This window comes from Colossoma macropomum, unplaced genomic scaffold (genome assembly GCF_904425465.1).
Source record: "Colossoma macropomum unplaced genomic scaffold, Colossoma_macropomum, whole genome shotgun sequence".
Taxonomy (NCBI): domain Eukaryota; kingdom Metazoa; phylum Chordata; class Actinopteri; order Characiformes; family Serrasalmidae; genus Colossoma; species Colossoma macropomum.
The window spans coordinates 10,160,230-10,183,348 of record NW_023494795.1 but is presented as its reverse complement, the minus strand read 5'-3'; the positions used below and the strand labels follow the sequence as shown (position 1 = coordinate 10,183,348).

Genomic DNA, 23,119 nt, shown 5'->3' with positions numbered 1-23,119 from the left:
CCCGTGGGCTTATCTGTTTAGGTGACAGCTCTGGTGTTACATTAAAAATTAGCAGCACACAAAGGAAAACATTTTAGAAAATAGCCAAGGGAAATGGGTAGGTTTTCATGTCGGATGAGTAACAGAGGCTGCCTCATCAGAGGAGATAATGAACTAGGAGGGCCTACTGGCACTGAACTGTCTTCTTACAGGTGGACAGTGTGCCAACATGTTAATTTGTCATGAAATATATTTTCACTGTTTCTGGACTGAGTTAACACCAACTAGAGTAGTTAACTTAGCGTTAAGGCGGTCGCGTTTCATAGCAGCTAAGTGTAATAACCATAAATACTCGCGAATACGAGGAAACTCGCCATATTACACTATATTGTTAAATCAGCATTTCGCCAAACTGTTTGTTTGTATATTTTCTCTGTCTTTCCGTGATAAAATGAAAAGGTCACCTGAATAGTGATTTCAGTACTGGCACCTCAACCTTAGCTGAGTCCTCGTGCACGTCCCTAGTCCTCATGATGAAAATAACACTGCTGAATTATGAAAAGTAATAAATACATTCTGGCAAAGCATATTTTGTCCACGTACATAGCTACATCAGCATGCATGGCCTTTTTACATGTAAAAATCTTTCTTTAAGGCGAATTTGATCAAATAAAACAAAAGTGATCACTTTATTTTACTCTTTTGACAGCCCTTGTAAATACATTGGTTACAGCTAATGTTTGCAGTGGTTGGTGAGAAATATGTTATGGTACAGTTGGGGCAAAGACAGTGTGAAGGGTAGTGATATTATTCACAATTCTATGCATTTGAGTGCTTTGAAAAAAAAACCCCAGCTCTAGATTGAGTCGTGACTACACTGCGTGTGCAAGCTAAAAAACAGAGATCTACATTGGTTGTAATTATCGTCTGTAGCTGTAATTTTGGTCTGATAATGATTAAAGTTTTCCATGCATCAGCTAATAATATATCACCCGCTGATATATCATGTGTCCCTAGTATTTCCTGGTTCATCATTTAACTGACGATGCAGTGTTTTGCAACTGAATCCTGCGTTAATCACAGCCTTTCACAGTTGTGGAGGCTGTAATAGCATTATTGACTGATATACACTTAATTGTGAAACTCCTGTTGAGTGAGATGGTAAAGAAGAGAGCGAGTTGAGAGGATGAGAGAGGTTTAAGATGGACGGTTCAGCCAGTGAGGGAGTGAGAGTGAAGCAGATAGTGAGCATGTGGGTTTAAGGGAATGACAGGAGACAGGAGAGTGGGCGAATGGGAAGTGGCAGGTAGCTCGGTGCAGCTGCAGTGGATGAGAGTTTATTCTTCTCCTGGATTGAACCTCGACTGAGGCATGAAGAATGATGGACCTGTAAAGGTCATACTGGAGGTGGTGGACTTTACAGCCAGGCACGGAATTGGGCTGTTCTGACGAGAGAAAAAGAGAAAGGAAAGAGAAAAGAAGGGAGGAATGGAAGTTCTCGATGATGCCAACTAGGACTGTCAGTATTGAGTGTGTTAGGAATCGAGTAATCTACCAGTTGTTTTGATGATTGGTCAAGATTCTCATGAAATTCAAACAAAAATGCTGACTTTGAAGCTGACAGGTAACAAACAGTGATATATTGTTAGTTACGACATTTCACAGATTCCGAAACACTGAATTGGAGAAGGATAAACTAGGGAAGCGAACTACTTTAATAAAAATAATAAGGCTGTTAAATTATTAATATGGTTAACCGTGATTAAATGCATTCTCTTGTGTAAGTGTGATTAACCGCGTTTGTCTGATTTGCTCAAAATTGCCCGAATAAAAATATTGACTTTAACTGAACCAAAAAAAAGTGCATGACCTTCTACATATTCCTAAACAGTTTATTGAATAAACTATGAAATCTAAACTGTGTTATTAAAAAAAATAATAGGCCAAAGACTTAACATAATTATAAACAATCACAGTTTATCACTTCATCTTTTAATGCTGGTTAATTTGCTCAAATTTTACCTCAAAGAAATATTTTTTAATTTAAAAAGCAGTGCAGTTTGTAATAGTTATACAAGTGGACAAAATAAGATTCATTAGAATGAATTTGTTACTATCATTAATACAATAACATTATTTTCATCATAGGAGGTAAAGTGAGTGGAGTGAGTGTGTTAGTGTGTGTTGTGCTGGTCTGAGTGGATCAGACACAGCAGTGCTGCTGGAGTTTTTATACGCTGTGTCCACTCACTGTCTACTCTATTAGACACTCCTACCTTGTCAGTCCACCTTGTAGATGTAAAGTCAGAGACGATAGCTCATCTGCCGCTGCACAGTTTGTGCTGGTCATCCTCTAGTCCTTCATCAGTGGTCACAGGACGCTGCCCACAGGATGCTGTTGGCTGTATATTTTTGGTTGGTGGACTATTCTCAGTCCAGCAGTGACACTGAGGTGTTTAAAAACTCCAGCAGCACTGCTGTGTCTGATCCACTCAGACCAGCGCAACACACACTAACACACCACCATCATGTCAGTGTTACTGCAGTGCTGAGAATGATCCACCACCCAAATAGTACCTGCTCTGTGAGGGTCCATGGGGGTCCTGACCACTGAAGAACAGGGTAAAAGGGGGCTAACAAAGTATGCAGAGAAACAGATGGACTACAGTCTGTAACTGTAGAACTACAAAGTGCACCTATATAGTAAGTGGAGCTGATAAAATGGACAATGAGCATAGAAACAAGGAGGTGGTCATAATGTTATGCCTGATCGGTGTATATGACCAGTACAAGACTTGAAAATAAACATTGTCATGATGCAAATTGCCCACTGATCATTGTCAGTTCATTAAGAAGGTCACTGTCATCAGTGATTTCTGTTTATTGAGTAATGATATGTGTCATAGCCTTCAGTGAGAATGAGGAAGAGTTTCTCATGATAATTACAGCTGAATAGGAAAAACAATGAAGTGTATCAGTAAATGGTGATGATAGCAGCAGAATCAGTGAATACAGTGGTGAGTTTTTGTCAGTGACCATATTTACAGCTGGAAAGGCAAAAACAGTGATTCAGTCACTTATGATGATCAGGATGGAGGACAGTACAGGACTTTGAGCAAAGACAGTGGAGGATAGTCACAGTACTACCCCAGATATGTCTGTGTGACAGCCTTTCACATTCCCTTACATCATCGTCTTCCTCTGTCTTATCCTTCTGTAGTACTTGGTGATGGACTACTATGTTGGTGGAGATCTGCTGACCTTGCTGAGCAAGTTTGAGGACCGTTTGCCCGAGGACATGGCCAAGTTCTACCTGGCGGAGATGGTGCTTGCCATCGACTCTGTGCACCAGCTGCACTATGTTCACAGGTGAGCTTCTTGTTCACAGGTTCAGGTGTTTGATGTGCTGTGTCTTCAGTCCGTAAATGGAAACCACGCTGGAAACAGTCTCAGTTGAATTCCTGAACGCAAGTACACACAAGTACATAAGACTAGCAAGCCTACAACAATTTAGCCCACCCTTTCAGTGTTGATGTGGTCACTGCTGTTACTGCAGATGATCTGCAGCAAAGATATTTAAGCATGAGATATGGAGGAAAAATCATAAGAGGTCAGAAGACCACAGGACCTTGAATTTTATGTGCCCGCTTTTTTAAAGCCTATTAAAAAGTCATCGCTGCTGTTAGAAGAAAACCTCGTATCTCCAAAATGATCATTTTACAGGAGAAGCAAAAATCCTACGTTACTTTTAATGTAAGTCAATGGAACCAGACTTTTTTCCAAGCCATTTTGGGACGTTTCTTTTGGTCCATTCATCCTGAAATTTACACACAATGTAGAGAACAACAGGCATTTTCAAATTATGTCAAAAACTGGAAAATGGAGATACAAGGTTTTCTTCCGACAGCAGTGAAATTCAAGTGACTCATAGTATTATCTGAAATCTTATTTTGTTTAATATAGACTCAAATATAACTCTTTGTTCCCTTGAGACAAACAACCAGATACTGCTCCAATGAAAATACAGTTCAACCCTGTATTGAGTTACTAATCTTATGATTTATTATTAAGTAGCTACTGTACATTATTGTCACTACTATGAAACTAATATGTAAGTTATGTAGTTATACGTGTGAGGAGTTGTGTGGACCAGCATACGAACCCTTAGAGTTCAATATCAGGGGTCAATATTGGGGTCAATTTTGCAGCCTAAAGACCTCTGCATACCTCTTGCGGAGACTACCTTTGCCTGGCTTCGGCGAACAGTCTGATGTAATTGCGGAGAAAAAGAACAACCACAGACCTTCTGCAGAGCGAGGGCGAACTTTACACGACAAAGCCTGTGATTGGTCGATAAAAAAGAGGCGTGCCATGAAATAAAGATGGCTGACTTCGTTTTGCAAGAAGTATGCTGAGCTCTTCAGCAGAGACACCAATATTTCACTGTTAAACGCACATATGTTAAAAAAACAATGAATACTTTCTAAATGTAAGATCTTAAGTCTGTTATTTGGGATTATAGAACAGTTAGTTCCGGCCATGCAGGCTGATTGGTTCTAAGTTCTGATTAGAAGCGTTCTAACCATGCTGTAATTTTCACAAACACTGTATCGCTCCACTGAGACGCCGTTGCTAAGCAACGACTTTGACAGCTGTAGGAGACGCTCAAGACATTTGAACGTTTTTACTTTTTACTTTGCCACAAACAGAAAATGGATACTTTTAAGATCACATTTGACCGACAGCCGATTTAGTCAGACTCTGAAGATGAGACGACACTAAATTCCCAAACTGTCATCACCACTGAGCAGCTTTTCAGTCAGTAGCTGTGACAGAAGAACAGCTAAACAACCTGGAATCAGCCAGAAATTAACCCAATACCATTTGCCAAACGTGTAGTCTCGTCTTCAGAGTCTGACCAACTTGGACTGAGCCATAAAACTGCCACAATATCAAGTTCAGCTCAGTTTTGTCATTTTTTTGCCAGATCAATATTAATGTTGTTTTGTTCCAGCCAGTCTGTAAAGCATCTCACAGCCCATTTAGTTTGGCGAATGGTGTTGGGTTCATTTCTGGCTGATTCCAGGTTGTTCAGCTGTTCTTCTGTCACAGCTACTGACTGAAAAGCTGCTCAGTGGTGATGACAGTTTGGGAATTTAGTGTAAGGAGCTGGAGAACGAACTGCTGGCTGTGCAGCGAGTGAGCGGAGCTCGTTACTCTGACGAAGCAACAAGCTGTTGTTAAGGAACTATAATTTGGCAGAAGGAGCTGCGAACATTAAAACATATAAAACGCCGCGTTCACAGCCCAGTTTATTAATTTCTTACTTTATTTGTTTAACTGTACAAAAGCAATAGAACACTCAAGGTCATGTGTTATCACTTTAACGTCACAGCTGGGATGTTATTTCACGTTAACACACTCCCTCTCGTGTTCCTTTGTTGAGTATTAGCTGGTAGTGAGCACCAAAACATATAGGTTATCATACTTACATTCACAAGAGGTCGAGGCTGAAGTTGGCTTCCTATTCGCCAGCTTCGTTTCCTTTTTCCTGTTGCACCTTAAGGATGAAACCATCACCACTTTGGACACAGAGGCTTTAAGGCAAGATTCGGAGAAGCCATGTTTAAGTGCTGCTGAGAATTCTGGGGCTGGAAGTCCAGCTGATACAAACAGAGCAGAGAAGCAGCTTCTGCTCATTAGCATAATGATAGACATCAGTAGCCCTGCTGTGATTGATGTATTTGCGCTTGTGAGGGGCGGGACTTTGGGTGTGCCTTTATATTAATTGATCCCACAGAGAAACACACAAACCCCACCCCCAAAACACACACACGCTCTCTTCCTCCTTCTCACTGGGTATACATGTGCATCCCCAAAATACATACATGACCCAGACTTGCAATCCACTCTCATTGGGTATATAAAAACACATGCAAAAGTCAGAGGCTGGCCTTTGTTTCATTTCCTGTCAGTACAGCCGTTAAGTACACGTTTTTCTTTTTTCATTAGGAGATTAGATATTGTATTAGCTTGTATAAGGAACAGGAGATTCCAAAACTGGAGTTCAAGAAATTATTGAAAGATATAGAAAAAATTAGACTCTTAACAACCGTGCAAGACCTGGTAGACCACCTAAACTGGCCCATCAGATAAACAGTACCTAAAGTGGTAGGCCCAATCCCATTTCACCCCTCGCCCCTACCACTTAGCCCTTAGCCCTCTGTTTTGCGCGTTCATGTCTAGGATTAGGGTGAAGTGTTAGGGCTACATGGCCCTCCAAACTAGAGACACAGTCCAAACAGAGTGTTATGAGAAAAAAAAAGAAAAACCGGCAAGATGGCTGAACAAGAAACCAAAGAAACCCACAGATGTGAGAATTTTCTCTGCTAAAAATTTCGATAACCACTGTTTTATCTTAGTTTAATTTGGTTTCAGTGTATTATGGTCGTTTTCTTCATAACAAGCATAAAAAATCGCTAATAGTATGCTATTGTCTCGGTAGCTAGCGAGCTAACTTTCCCGTTCCACCTTAAATAGTCCAGCAGTTCTGACGCCTGAAGCGCCAGAATGTAACTGCTGCACCATTTAAGGTGGAACTGGAAAATTTGAACAAGATGCTGGTGAATATCTGACTTCAGCTTTGTATCACCAAAGAATTAGAGGTGGGCGATAATAAATAATTGCCCCCTCTTTGAAAGCATATGATGCCCTAAATGTAACTAAAGCCCAGCAGTGAGGAGCTGAACTTTACCCTCCTCTGCTATCACTGAAGACGAGCCAGGTCGCCTACAGAGCAGCGCTAGTAGCTGTTAATGAAGTGATGTGTTTTGTTAATTTGATGGTCCCATTTCGTAGGGCAAGATTTCAACTTCTACGCCTTATAACTCAGTTCCAAGGGGTTAGGGTGACACTCGAAAACAAGGGGTGGGGTAAAAAGAAGAAATGAGATTGGGCCCAAGTCTGTGAAAGATAGGAGAGAAGCTCTACTCTTGCTTCAGATCTGAAAAAATCCACAGATGTTTCTGTCCATCCTTCCACTGTGAGAAGAGATCTCAGCGCTATGGGTCTGAAAGGATGTGTAGCTGTATTTACTGAGAAAAGAAAATAGACAAAAAAAGAAAATTTGCAAATCAAACAAAGAAGCTGCTGGTGTCACAACAGAGGACTGGCCACCCCAGATAAATGTGCTGGAGAAAACACAACCAACTTCTAAGACTGAACTTTGAAGGTGTGGAAAAACATCCCTTCAGATTTTTTTGAAAAACTGAAAGCAAGACTCCCAGAAAGAATGGAAGCTGTAGTTAAAAACAAAGGATCGGTGTGATAAACTGAAGAATTTGAGATACTTAGTTTGATATTATATTTCGCTTCTGTAAAATATTCTGTATTAAATAAGTTTCCTGCTTTTATTCCTGACACTGAAAAATGAATAACTTAATTTCTGAGTAGAAACTAAATAAATGAACGATGTTCTCTAACTCACACTAACACACTCTCTCTCTCACACACACACACACACACACACACACACACACACACACACACACACACACACACACACACACACACACACTCACACACTCACACATGCGTGTTCTATTCTGGTCATGGTAATTGTATGCTGTTTTGGGGCTTGTGCGAGTAAGCTGGCGGGGGGAGTGTGTGGAGTGTGTGAGGCAGTAATGATGGGGTTAGAGGTGTGGTCAGCTTTCCTCCTGTGAGAGTTTGGCACGCCTGAGTTTTGGAGGGTGGGGATGCTGTGGGCAGGTCCCCTGAGAGCAAGCGATGGAAGAGGGTGTATGCGTGTGTGTGTGCGAGTGCCAGTCCGTGTGCGGAGCAGTGTGTAAAAATAGTCAGTGTGTGTACACAGGCGTTCATGATGCGTGTATTTCACTTGAAACAATACTGACAAAGCACCAGGTTACATTTTTATAGTGTTTGTAGTATTGTAGCAGTATGCTTTGGGTAGACTGGATTAAATCTGTGTTATTTTGGAATAGCAACCAGTTTCTGTTTGGAAACTGTAGTGAATTTTAATTGAAGCAGAAAGTCGTGATACCAAGGCATCAGCTGATGTTTAGTGCGGAGTAGACTTGGTGAAACAAATTGGTGATGGAAAAAAGTGAATAATTAGAGGATTCATTCTCAGATGGCATATTTCCATGATATTTACACCGATCAGGCATAACATTATGACCACCTCCTTGTTTCTACGCTCATTGTCCATTTCATTAGCTCTGCTTACTATATAGACGCACTTTGTAGTTCTACAATTACAGACTTTAGTCCATCTGTTCCTCTGCATACTTTGTTACCCCTTTTTACCCTGTTCTTCAGTGGTCAGGACCCCTCAAAAGGGGGCTAAAAAGTACACAGAGAAACAGACGGACTACAGTCTGGAACTGTAGAACTACAAAGTGCACCTATATAGTAAGCAGAGCTAATGAAATGGACAATGAGCGTAGAAACAAGGAGGTGGTCATAATGTTATGCCTGACCGGTGTATGTGCCTTTATTGGCCTTTATTGGGTGAGCCAAGATAAGTTTGATTATTCAAATGCTATTTAAGTACAATTTACTATTCGATTATTATTATTTTACTATTTCATTTACTTTTAAAATTAAATGTGCCAAAAGGGTTCTTTGGTGTGATGGCATAGAGGAACCAATTTTGTTTCCATAAAATTAGGAGGATGGTTCTGTAAAGAATCATTTTTTGTAAATATGATAAAGCCTAAAGACACATAATGTAATAGTTTAAAGCCGCATAACGGTTTACCCTAGAACACGTGTGTCAGGCTCCAGTCCTCATGGGCCAAAACACTGCAGACTTCAGCACACTGCCTCATTAAACACACCTGATTCAGCTCATCAGCTAATCAGCAAGGCCTTCATGAACTGAATTCAGAGCGTTAGATGAGGGTAAACGACCCTCAGTTTGACACACCTGCCCTAGAACCATGCGTTCAAGCTAAGAGGCACTTAATTCAATTCAGATTACAGACCGATCCAGACATCTAGGCCCGTAGCTTAGCATATGCTAATGCTAGCTCCCTCCTCACGCTGGGCAGACTGGGGGGAGGGGGAGGTGGGTGTTTAAGTGGAGGATCGTGTCTGTAAAGTGGTGTTAAGCACCCGGCTCCTCGTGGCCAAGATATTTGCATGAGCTCCTGCTGTGCTCAGTAGACCCTCGCTGAGAAGAAGCAGCCAATGAGCTGCAGCCACAGCTGAAGGTTCTCCACCACACTCAGCTGCATTTGTCCCTCTTGTGTGTGTTTCACGGCTGTATTGTGTGTGTGCGGCTGGCTATTGATCAGAGCCATATGTGTGTTCTATTATTGATTTGTTGCCATGATGAACTTTCATTAGCAGAACATGGCCGAGCGCTCCTCAAAAGGCATCTTGTGTCTCCTGCTGACGGTGCAGCTCACCTGTCAACGAGAGAAGGGTACAGTCGTTGCCTCAGGCTGCCGGCACATTCATTTAAAAGCGCCCGAGCGTGCGGATGAGCTCATAAAGAGCTTTGTATGCTGACATCAGCAGCCGTCGCACCGGTTAAGGTAGAGACACTTCGCTGCAAACTGGAGGTGGTTGAACTGGATGTTGTAGCTCCTTTTGAACAAGGAGACCTAGAGGTCAGTTTATTACCTTTGAATGAACTGACCTTATACCTTCAATATCAGTTTTATAGCACTTACCTAGTAATGAATAATACCTAAAAATAGTCATGGCAAATACCAGGACCCAACTTGAAAAATATTAAAATGTATGTACACTGATGCCTGCGTGAATAATTCAGTTTAATGATTTCAAGTCATGAATGATTTTAAATCCTAACATTTTCCAATTAAAGTAATCAAATTCTCATTGTAGATGTATCTAAAAATAATGTTTTTTTTTTTTACTTTTCACATTCTGTATACTATTGGCAAACTAAGTATTTTAAGGCTAATTATTACAATATATGATTTGCAATTGTATCTCATTACATGTTGACAGCTATTAAGTTTTTTTTTTATGTCTGCCACATTACATTTTATTGATTGGGTTCCCTTCCTTACAATTGACAGTTGTCCTTACAAGGACATCATTAAAGAGATTCAACAGTTCAAAGTAATACAAAGGCATTTTTTCTGATTCAAATAGTCATAAACATTTGTAATGAGAAACATGTACAACTCCAGCAGCACTGCTGTGTCTGATCCACTCAGACCAGCACAACACACACTAACACACCACCACCACATCAGTGTTACTGCAGTGCTGAGAATGATCCACCACCCAAATAGTACCTGCTCTGTGAGGGTCCATGGTGGTCCTGACCACTGAAGAACAGGGTAAAAGGGGGCTAACAAAGTATGCAGAGAAACAGATGGACTACAGTCTGTAATTGTAGAACCACAAAGTGCACCTATATAGTAAGTGGCGCTGATAAAATGGACAATGAGCGTAGAAACAAGGAGGTGGTCATAATGTTATGCCTGATCGGTGTGTAGTCGACACTGAATAGAAAGTGTTGAGGTTAAATTCAAGCTGTAGTTGTCTAGACATCAAGGCCTGCTATCTAAGGGCATGCTTAAGTGACCAAGCTGGAAGGACACTGAAAAGTATAGCATGTGTCTGGTTTTGTTTCTCAGAATTAATCCAATGTTTATATATATATATATATATATATATATATATATATATATATATATATATACACACACACTTTGGTACCTTTGGCAGGATATATATATCCTATATATATATCCTGCCAAAGGTACCAAAGTAGAATAATTTCAGTACCAGAGCCAATAAGGCCAGTTTACCCCTCGGCCCTCTCGCTTGATCTCCCTTTTTTATTTCTGAGTCGTTTCTGTTGTTTCTCTGGCCTGCTAGGCATGAGGCAACTACATATGGCTCTCACAGATGGGTTCTGTGGTCTTAGAGGGGATTACCCTCCCTCCCGCCCTCAGCATCGCTGCTCCTTAAGGCCACTGTCCAGGACAGAGCAGAGCAATTAGCGGCCATGCTACACCCCCTGCTGCCCCGGAGCTGGCCTTTACAAGCCACCAGCAGGCAGGAGGCCTTTAGCCTAGTCAGCTAAGCTGAGTGGAGACACTAGGCGAGCGAGCCATTGCCCTGTGCTCATGCTGCTGCCTAGTAATCCGAACTCAAACATTCAATATAGCCAAAAATGCTAAAGTCGTCTTAACTGGCTCCTGAGAAATGTGTTAGCTGGTTGTTAGCTATTTTACTGGTGAAGTGATTTCACACTGTGTTGTGGCGTAACTGGGTATGTCCTCTAATGTCTCTCGAGGACGTGATGAGTAACGATTTGCATAAATGCTAATGTACATGCTCTACAGCGAGTCCGATTGCTTGATCTGCGCTTGTTAACAGCTCAGCGTCTTGCTGGCTCTGTAATTGGTTTAGCCTCGTGCCGTTTGCTATGTGACCAGTGAATCTCAGCCATACTCAAACAAAGCCAGCCAAGTCAGGGGAAAGTGAATAGCCATAGTGGCTCGGTCAGAGAAAGGGCAACTCCACCAATACTTTACAGCATAACAGTGAATGTCCAGAATCAAAACATTACATGTCGTAAAAGCCTGTGGGAAGAATCAAAGTGCAGGGACCGCACAGTGTCAGTATGTTCTCAGTCGTAATGGATAAAATACAAAGTTCAGTGAGATGATCACCTATTACCTTTTTTACAGTTCAACAAGCGCCTGTTTCTCAGTGGTTTACAGAGAATTTCCACCAGTTTTGAACAGAATAGTTCAGGCTGTGTTGATATGAAATGCTGCATTGTAGAGTTTTTAGATGTAATGTCGATTATTTTGGGTGCTATTTTTGCCTTATGACACCCTGCATGCACTTTTCTGCTATGAATGTATTTTCAGTGTTTTCGGTTAAAAAGAATTATCTCAAAACTTTTAATGTAAAAGCTTTGTGAGGTAGCTTTTGGGGTCATCAAAGGCTTCAGACATTTAGTTCCTATCACCATAACTGTGAATAATTCTGACTCTCTGCAATGGCTTCTCCATAAAAGAGCATCTCAAACAGCTTTGAATGACTTAATTTACACCCTACCACTTGAAAATTGGTAGAATTTACCTTTAAAGGGCTCATATCATTCATTTTACTTGTACTTTATTCTCTCTGAGGTTTATGTGTGACGTTTGTGTTTGCTGAGGTACCGAAAACAGTCATAATTCATTTTTATGACCATTTTTCTGCCTCTTTTTTCCCTCTGTTTAAGCTCTTTTTGTTACTGTACCTTTAAGACTGCAAAATGTGTTTTGCCCTTCATTCAAAAAGTAGCCTAGGCAGAAACACTCCCTATAACTTAAGTGTGAGTCGGCAGGGCTAACCTGCTGTAGGCTGAATAGGTGGATATATAAGTGTGTTCATTTTCATGACTTCACAGAAACAGTGAATTCAAAACGGGCTGTTTTTGGAGCTCAGTTTCTGTATATAGACTGAATGGACTGGAGAATGAATGGCATGTTCTGAGACAGCGTTTACAAGCTACACCAAACAAATTACATTTTCCATAGTATGGGCCCTTTAAGCTCTCCTTCTAGCCTTTATTGAGGCAGACCTACAACAATAGACTCCATCACATCCAGACTTGACCAAGCTGATTCCACTACTGCACTGCTTTTTTACTGTTTTGTTATACTGCTTAACAGCAGGAGGCAGCAGTCCTCATCTCTCCTCAACGCAGTGCACACACACAAACTCAGGAACACACTGCATATTCCACCGACTCTTGTCTTACTCAGCACCCAAAGTTAACAGTCAACACATGTGGAAAAGTCTTAAATAAACTTTTAACTGCTGTGTTTATTGGTCGCTTCTAAGGGTTAGACTTTACACTGTACACTTCTAATGAATGCTGACACAGAGAGAGTCACTGAAGTGGTTTTTCTAAGTGTGTGAGTACAAAGTACAGTTGGGAAAAGATGTTTAGATTAGGTTAACACCAAAAATATGATCTAAGCCATAGATATATTTTGCAGTTTAAACAGTCAATGACAGATGAAATTGCATTTCATGATGATGATGAAAATATATAAACTTGTAATGACCTCTTGAGAAGAGTGTAAGTGGGATAAGAGTCATAACCTCTCCCCTTTGTGAAGCATGGTGGAGGGAGTATGATGGTGTGAGGCAGCTTTACCTGGATGGCTTTCAATCCCTGAGTGACCAGTGCATTCCAAGTTATATGAGGAAACTCCACAGCAGGCAGCGCATCTGTCTGTAATCTAAGGGCGTTTTCACACTTGGGCCGTTTCAGCGTCTGAAGTGCACTCAAGTCGCTGAGTCATGGTTTCTTTTGCATACGTGAACACGGCAAAGAACTCTAAATGGCCCCTCTTGAGGTGGTCTCAGAGGTCTCTGAGATCTCAAAAGACAAGAAAGAAAACAGAGTCCTCTTTATGGTTCACTTACATTACGAACACAAAGTGAACTGAGGTCATTTGCAGTCGGTTCCCTTTCACATTCACTTTAGCAGAACACAGTTCGGTTCTTTTAAAAAGAACTATATGTAAAAAAAAACTGTAAAACACAGACGAAGATGGTGATACAACATGACAGCGATTCAAAAAAGAAGTAAACAATCAACACTGTTATGATATCCAGGATATTCAGTATCTTGTCATGTAATGTCAGTTACCCAGATAGTGCTTTCAGTATTTGCATACTTGCACCTGAAATAGTTAACTGGGTGTTTGAGTACCCGTGCACATCCCCATCTCAAACTAGAAGAAAGGGGAAAAACGGGTCTTAAACTTGAACCCATTGAAATGCTGTATCATGATCTGAAGGAGGCTGGGAAAATATGCATGGACTGAAAAGGTCCTTGACCTTGTATAGGGTCAAAATGTCTCCTAACTGCTGTGCAGAGCCAGGCATCACCTATAGAACACCTTTAGTTGAGGTTATTACCAAAAAAGTTAAAATATTTCTTAAGTATAAAGAGGTGAAAAAGGGTGATATGGGTTTGGTTAAGTGTGCTACTATTTCCCAATAGATCTTCCATTTTAGGAGCATTTTGTGCAGAAATCCTGAAAATTACAAAGGGTTCACAAAAATGTTCTCACTCTTTTCTCACCTTTGGGTTAATCAGTTATCTCTTCACATGTCATGGTAATAGTTGTGAATGGGTGTCTGTTATTCTGAGTATGTGGCAGTTGCATGACGTCCTGGGTGAGAAGCCTCAGAAATAGTGTTAACCATACTTACTGTGTGTTGGATGAAGCCTTTCTGATCAAGCTGATTTATGGGCTCATCTCTGTTAGAATACTCGCACAAACACCCTCGAGAACTCAGACATACAGGCACGCACAACTCAAACTCGACAAAGGAGCTCATTCTCTTTCCCCAGAGACCCCTCCATCACCTTCCGTTCAGGACAGCTGTCCAATTACCCATCAGCACCAGCAAGAAAACACGTCTCAGAGCTCCACCGTAGGCCCTGCTTTACAGCCTTATTTACAGTTTGAGTCGTGTACGTCGTCACGATCCTGGAACATAACAGAATTCACTCCAAAACATTTTGTAATTTATGTCAACACTGTCATAGAAGTGTGCTGCCACAATTTGTAGCTAACATGGCTACATGGCTACTTTGTAATTAGATGACTTAAGTGCTGCCAGATGTGAAACCCAGGCTTAGTTTTGGGGCAGAAATGTTGGTGGTGTGGAAAAAAACATGGTGAATAGCTATGATTAATGCAGGCAGATGTAGTTGTGTCTACACAGCAGTACGAAGAAAAAAACGTGGATAATGCTTAGTTAGCCAGAATTTCTAGCATTTAACATCACTATACTTTGCAGTTTGTTTTTCATATGTTAGAAATAATTACTAATAGTTAATTAATACAAAGACTTGACTGTTACTGTTACAGAATTAAGGTACATTTGACCACACATTAATGACTAAATCTGAGGTGCTCAGTCCGGGTCCTGAGATCTGCTACCCTGTAGAATCCAGACCCAACACACCAGGCTCGAATGTTCAGATGCCCCTGAAGACCTTCATTAGCTGGATCAGGTGTGTTAGATTAGTGTTGGACTCTGCAGGGCGGCAGATCTCCAGGAGCAGGATTGAGCACCCCTGGGGTAAATAATGTTAATGAATAAGTGAGTCATTCTATGGAAGCGTTTACAGATATATTACACTTGAAAAACATGTTAGGGTTACAATTTATTCATATTTTAAAATAAAACAATGTTATTTTAACAATCACACCTTATTAATCCATCAATTTAGCAGTATTGGTTTTTAAATCAATCATGTAGAATTCCAAGCACCACAAAAGAGCTCATCCCCACAGTCATGTGTGAAGGCTGAGGCCATATTTTGAGGTAAAAAAAAAATGTTTTTTGCAGTTTTAACTACAATAATCTATACATGACTATGAAATATATGATTTAAATGACATAAAGAAAACAAATGCCAAATAAATAAAGTATATAATGAAAGTTGTTGTCCCCAGGAGTCGTGTCACTGGTGTTACTGCGTAACAAAAATCTCTTATTTTGAAATAAAAATCACACTGATGACATCACTCGACTTCCTTTTACCTTTTTTCCAAGAATCTATGTAGAAAAGCACATGGTGAGTCCACTGTGTCTTTCAGTTATCATACATTTTCTCATTTAGCTCATGATTTCATATGGAGCTTTTAGCTGAAGTCACTGGTGTGACCGACTTTATTCTTAGGTAACTGTGAAAAAAATAGAACACAAATGGATTAAATTACATATTTTAGTGTATATTCCATGATTGACAACATGTGGTTTGATGCTCTGCCATTTTATAAAATGCATTTGTCATTAAAAATGTCTCTGGTGTTACCTTTCTTATGTGTAACACCAATGACGATTGGTAACACCAGTGACCCCTATGGAGAGATAGAAAAGTGGACGTGTCTGTAGAATGACCCAAATAAAAATAACATCTATTCGATATCACAGTACAGTGATATTCGCAGTGTTCATTGAGATAATATTTCATATACTGTGTTTCCCAGCCTTACATTTTTTTTCACTTCTATGCACCATCAGAGATATCAAGCCAGACAACATCCTGATGGACATGAACGGTCACATCCGCTTGGCTGACTTCGGCTCCTGCCTCAAACTCATGGAAGATGGAACGGTGAGTCCATAGCCATCTGTGTTCAAACAGATGCTTCAGTATTGAGTCCTGACTTCAGTCTCTAGAGCTTGAGTGTGATTTGTCCTCTCAGTTAGATGTGTTTAAGCCTTTGGCAGCCTATCAGAGATGGTAGGCATACAAGCAGAATGTAAGCGTGAGTTTACAGGTTTATTAAAGGAACCAAAATGCTGAGGAAAAACAAATATTGCAATGAACAACGAAACAAACGTGAGAACATATAAAGTGATGCACATGAAGAGATGCAAGACCCAGACAGAGAAACGCAGAAACAAAAGGGCTGCTGATACAAGAGACGAGACTAGAAAATCTTGGGTAAAGAAGGGGATGCAAACTCCACACAGGTGACAGCAGTAACTAAGGGGCGGAGCTAGAATGACAGAGTGGGATTGAGTAGACTGAGGTAGTGTTGTAGTACTAGAGTCCAGTCGTGGTCTCGGTCTGGTCTGGTTTCAATCTTGTCACAGTCTCAACATCTTTTGGACTCGGTCTTGTCTCGGTCTCAGCCTCAGGCTAAGGTGGTGTTGTTCATTGATTCCAAACCCAAACATCTCTTAAGGGCAGATGAGAATGTTGTTATTACTTCCTTCTCATTTAATGATTAAAATGGATGCGTGTTGTTTGGTTTATATTCAGTTGACTGTAGGTGATGATTCTGAATATGTTTTAGAGGAGAAGGACTGAGAATAACCTCACTATCTCTAGCTTCGAACAGTTACAGTGCACAGTTGGACTATGACTATAGTATAATAATAATTAATAACATTTTTAGGTTCTATATTTGTGCTGCAATGCACAAAATATATTCTAAAATATAATATTATTTACTATTATACAGCAGTTAATTGTATATTAACTTTTGTATATTAACTGAGAAGTGTTTTTTTCACAAACACTGACAAAACACAAACAAATCACTCCGCTGAGACACTGTTGCTAAGCAATGACTTTGAGCGCTGTAGGACACGCTCAAGACATTTGAACGTTTTTACTTCTTACTTTGCCACAAACAGAAAATGGACACTTTTAAGATCACATTTGACCGACAGCCGATTTGGTCAGACTCTGAAAATGAGACAACACTAAATTCCCAAACTGTCATCACCACTGAGCAGCTTTTCAGTCGGCAGCTGTGACAGAAGAACTGTGAGTCCAGTCTAGAGTTAGGAGTGGAGTCAGACCATGGAAAGCGTAACACACTTTTTTGGGCATGTTTTGCAAATCGAATATCCATCCTGTCTTCTATTTAGAATTTTAGAATTTAGATATTTAGAAAGCTCCCATGCTGCTTATTAAAGATATTTACTCCATCTGTTGTCCATAAGCTGAGTTTTTATCGGAATGCTTGTGTACATGTGATTCGAATGCGCACCCACGTTCTAGCACAAGAGTACTTTTTCCGGACAGCATGAAGCACAAAGCTCCTAAAACAAGATTTTACCATAACTCCTAAAAAAAACTGTAAAATTTTTAATTGTAATTAATAATGAAATTTCCACATCTCTAATCTGACTGTGTGGTCCTGTCTTTCATTAGGTGCAGTCCTCTGTCGCCGTGGGAACACCAGACTACATATCCCCCGAAATCTTGCAGGCCATGGAAGATGGGAAGGGCAAATACGGGCCTGAATGTGACTGGTGGTCTTTAGGTGTGTGTATGTATGAAATGCTCTACGGAGAGACGCCCTTCTACGCTGAATCACTGGTGGAGACCTACGGCAAGATCATGAACCACAAAGTGAGCTCACTGCATCTTAATGTTGCTAATGTTGATGGTTTTAATAGAACTAGAACACAGTTTTTGCATGACCTTGTGTGCTCTGTATTCATTTTAATGATTGCCTTCTTCTTTTAGTTCTTTTAGTTAAGCAAAAAAAAAAACTTCCTTTTATTTAATGTAGTCGATCAGCTAAGATATGTTTGGTGTCCAGAGTTTTCTCTGTTAGCTCTGCACTGGGGCTACAAGGCAAATGGAATCAAATCAGAAAACACAAACACAGGTCTGTATAGGATCAGTTCAAATCTAAACGCAGTTTGAGTCAAGTGTGTGACCATTGAGGCAAGTGTGTGACGGTGCTGTTTGCTAGGGAATCATCTTCCATGACTTGTTAGCTGTATTATTGTAACTGCAATGCAAAGTAGATACTTTAGACACCAAACACATCTTGGCTGATCAATTATGCACACAAATGTACACAATTTTCCATTTACCCTAGATGTAGTTGGTCAGCCAAGATGTGTTTGGTGTCCAAATTTTGCTTCTTCGGTTCAGAAATGAAGCTACGAGTCTAACATTGCTAACAAACATTAGAAGTCAATAGTCACCCAAAACCTGTTTCAGCTCCTTGAGGCCACCGGTGGTTCCAAAACGCACTTCGTCATATTCTTCATAACTTTCATATTTCATAAGCTACATTCAGAAGGTGGGGGTCATATGAGAGCTGTAACTGTCTTCTTTCCAGTCAAATAGATGGGTGATGTAATTTTAAACCCTTATAATAAAAGAAACTGAACTCTCAATTTTTTTGTCTACTGAAAGTCGACCCATTTCTCCACAAATCTGGGCTGTAAACTAAACAGATGGCGTCTCTTCAGTGATCTGCTCTGTAAAAAATATTATTATAAAATAATACAAAGAGCGTCTAAGATTTTGGGCTTTCGGCAGTAAATTGTAAGCATATAGCAATATGTGTGATCATAAAACACGTTCTGTTAATTTGAGGGGAGCTTTTACAAAAAATAAAATAAATAAATAAAATAAACATTTACCTTTATTTCATGCAGTTACTGAATAATTTGCCTTACGATTTGGTCAAGTAAAGTCAGATGGAAAAACAAAATATTTCCTGGTTAATAAGAGGTTAAACCACATCCAGGTCTTCATTAAAGGCACAGACTTTAGTGTAACCGTGCGTCTTTATGGTCAGTCTGCGCAACCTTAATGAAGACCTAGATGTGGTTTGAGTGGGTGGAGAGAAGCCACTTTTGGGGGGGGGGTGTTTATGGAAAAAGATTTGGGTGAGTGTTCACTTCTAGTGCTTGTTAGCAATGTTAGCCTAATAGCTCCAGTGCTTAACTAAAGAACCTAACATCTGATCCACTACATCCTGGGGAAATAATTAGCATAATTGAATGCCTGTTATTTAAATTACCCAGTTTTAGTTTTGCTTTAAACACTCTCTTTGTTTTTCCTTCACTATTTTCTGGATTAGTCATCTCACCCTCTGAATGAGGTAATTAACCCTTCATACTAAGGTTGATTGTGGTTTATTGTTTATTAGTTATTTAGTACACAAGTACAATGAGTACAGTAGCACTTGACTTGACCCTTGACCTGCTGTACACTAGCTTCCTTAGCCTGAATTTGGTTTAGCCGCACTCATGGCCGATTTGATCTGTGTGTGTTTGTGTGTTTTCTCTTCAGGAGAGGTTCCAGTTCCCGGCACAGGTGTCAGACGTGTCGGAGGAGGCGAAGGACCTGATGCGAAGGCTGATCTGTTCTCGTGAGCACCGGCTGGGCCAGAACGGCATTGAGGACTTTAAAAGGCACCTGTTCTTCTCAGGCATCGACTGGGACAACATCCGCACCTGTGAGGCCCCCTACATCCCCGAAGTTAGCAGCCCCACCGACACCTCCAACTTCGACGTGGAAGACGACTGCCTCAAGAACTCGGTTCGTTCTGGAGGTTTCATTTCTGTTTCCCATCAGCGAGATGATCTGAGATCAGTCGGTCCTTTGAAAGCCTTTTTCTAAAAATGTAACATACCTTATAATTGATAAAGACTAGTAGCAGCTTGTTAAAAGAAAACTACTGATGTGCCTCTGCTGGTTTTCATTGCTTATTAGCTACGTTAGCTTATTTTGTTTGAATAAGAACGTTTCAATTTTGTGCTGATGATTATTGACACCGATCAGGCAAAACATTATGACCACCTCCTTGTTTCTACGCTCATTGTCCATTTTATCAGCTCCATCATTGGATCAGACACAGCAGTGCTGCTGGAGTTTTTAAACTGTGTCCACTCACTGTCCACTCTATTAGACACACCTACCTTGTCAGTCCACCTTGTAGATATAAAGTCAGAGTCGATAGCTCATCTGCTGCGGCACAGTTTGTGTTGGTCATCCTCTAGTCCTTCATCAGTGGTCACAGGACGCTGCCCACAGGACGCTGTTGGCTGGATATTTTTGGTTGGTGGACTATTCTCAGTCCAGCAGTGACACTGAGGTGTTTAAAAACTCCAGCAGCACTGCTGTGTCTGATCCACTCAGACCAGCGCAACACACACTAACACACCACCACCACGTCAGTGTTACTGCAGTGCTGAGAATGATCCACCACCCAAATAGTACCTGCTCTGTGAGGGTCCATGGGGGTCCTGACCACTGAAGAGCAGGGTAAAAGGGGGCTAACAAAGTATGCAGAGAAACAGATGGACTACAGTCTGTAACTGTAGAACTACAAAGTGCACCTATATAGTAAGTGGAGCTGATAAAATGGACAATGAGCGTAGAAAGGTCATAGGTCATAATGTTATGCCTGATCGGTGTGTACCAATCATAAAACCATACAGTTTTAAACTGGAGTTCACTAAGGATGTGATAGAACAGAGACAATGTTAAAACAATGAGCCAAGCTGCATCAAGCAGCAGGGGGAACGCATTGGAGTTTGTGGGGCGGCTTATGAATGCAAAACGGATTTAGCTCGGCATATTTCAACTTTGCTAAGCTGGAACAATCATTTTGTAATGTTGTCAAGCATAGCTAGGTTTTCTTCTGTGGCAGTGACTATTCTGTCAGTAGCTTCTGGCCAGCAGCAGTCCAGGCGAAGATTGCAGTGCACTCTCAGACAGATGCACTCTCAGCCCCAGTGACGTCACGTGCACATGCACTCTCAGCCCCAGTGACGTCACGTGCACATGCACATGCACTCTCTGCCACAGCGGCAGAAACAGCCCAACTTTTGGCTGCTTCTGCTTAGCAATATCATCACTTAATCCATTTTCATCCATTACTCAGCTAGAGAATTCCATTTAATGTACCTCCCTGTTGAAAAAAGTCCTATTAACCCATTAAAAAAGTGTCTGCTTTTCTGTAAAGCTGCTTTGAGACAATACTAGCGGTAAAAAGCGCTATACAAAAAAATGTTGTTGTTGTTGTTGTCTGTTGGTTCCTGGTGGTTTTCAGTAGTCGCTAATAGTGTTCTGTGCTTTCCTGATGGGTTGATATCACAGTGTAAAGGATTCTAATCATTTAAGCAGGTGTTGCCCAACAGTACGTGATTTGCTGTTTTTCCCTCATAAAACCAAGAGCGGCACTGACGTCATTAATAGGCTGGCGGTGCAGGTCAGGCTGAGAGTGCATGTCTGCAGCCAGACCCTTCTCGAAGACTGAGTTCCCTTTTTGGATTTGATGTTAAAAAGTTTTTGTAAAACTTTGATTTGTTGACAGACCAAGAGTCTTTCAGCGGTATATGATGAAGACTTGCTTCCTGCAGACTCTTGAAAAATACAGGCACATTGACAGATTCCAAATAAACGCATTTGTCAGTTTTACAGAAAACGTAGCTCCTTACCAAAGTAGCAGTGCCCGTCGCACTCTGATTTGGTTGAGGTGGGGGCGTGGCTATGATTGCATAGTGCAGACATAGCCCCACCCCCTAAAAATCCAAACAGCACAGAGGAACTGTGGGAGATTTAGGGATATAGGTTCTGGAATAAAAATGATTTGACTACATGACGGGTCCCCTTTTGCAAGCCGTTTCTGAAGTGGGTGTGCTGCAGTAGTGGAAAACGATTGAAATGTGCGAGGCAGGGCTACTCCAGGACCTGGACAGTTAATAGAGCATTTCAATACTGCTTGATTCAGAACAAGGCAGGTCAGAAACACCATCAGTTATATTGATTCCATTCCGTTCTGTCCACTGTTGGATTTTCAGGCAGTTCTCAGTGCAAACAGTAGATTAAAGAAGTGTTCATTAATACTGCCTTGTTATTTTAGGAGACAATGCCACCACCCTCCCACACGGCCTTCTCCGGACACCACCTCCCCTTCGTCGGCTTCACATACACTAGCACATGGTAAGCATTTAAAGTTTACTTCGTAATGCAGTCATAGGGAAAGCTGCACTGATGTAATGTATGTATTAACATTAATGAGAGACTAACCCCTGTGACAGTTACCTGTAATCTTATATCCACTGGTTTAGAATGGAAAGTGGATTTGATTGGACATCTTTCTGCAAGTGTGTGTTTGTCTAAAATTTGCCTTCTGCAGATATTTGATATGTGAGACTTGGTCAAAAAAATGTTGTATCCCATTTGTTGGGTTTAGTGATGTGTGTCTGTTTAAAAACAGTGGTTCCTGCTGCTGATGCTGCTTGTGTGTGTGTGTGTGTGTGTGTGTGTGTGTGTGTGTGTGTGTGTGTGTGTGTGTGTGTGTGTGTAGCTCTCTGTCAGACCGCGGCTGTCTGCGGGAGGCCAGTGGTTCTGACCAGGTGGATGCTGGGATACAGAGGAGTTTGGAGGACAGCCTGGCCTCTGAAGCCTACGAGAGAAGGATCCGCCGCCTGGAGCAGGAGAAGACCGAGCTCAGCCGCAAACTTCAGGGTGAACAGAAACACACACACACACACACACACACACACACACACACACACACACACACACACACACACATACACATACACATTTACACATATTATTACATATTGTTTTTACACAGTATCAGCCTGTGGGGGTCATACACACAGTACTGTGCAAAGGTCAGAGTAAATACATTTGTTTTATGTCTGTCACAGTCGCCTATAAAAGGAAGGGGACATTTTTTTGTATAGTTTTTTGTTTGTTTGTTTTGTCTAATACAACAAATCTGTCTTATATGCTACGTAAATATGCAATAGATATGCTTTTATTCCTAATCCCTCATAATTTCATTTATGGCTATTTTTCTATTTCTGTCTA

The 23,119-nt window shown here is 40.9% G+C and overlaps 1 protein-coding gene across 3 annotated transcripts in view; it reads left to right on the top strand.

Moving 5' to 3' along the window:
• The window catches only part of cdc42bpab (CDC42 binding protein kinase alpha (DMPK-like) b), a 125,489-nt gene that overhangs the window by 51,758 nt on the left and 50,612 nt on the right, over nt 1–23,119 (top strand). For all 3 annotated transcript variants that reach the window (XM_036581384.1, XM_036581382.1, XM_036581383.1), the window contains exons 5-10: nt 3,200–3,348; nt 16,045–16,138; nt 17,693–17,893; nt 19,580–19,828; nt 22,158–22,237; nt 22,605–22,765. In XM_036581384.1, coding sequence (XP_036437277.1) covers nt 3,200–3,348; nt 16,045–16,138; nt 17,693–17,893; nt 19,580–19,828; nt 22,158–22,237; nt 22,605–22,765 — 934 coding nt within the window. The remainder of the gene's footprint in view (nt 1–3,199; nt 3,349–16,044; nt 16,139–17,692; nt 17,894–19,579; nt 19,829–22,157; nt 22,238–22,604; nt 22,766–23,119) is intronic.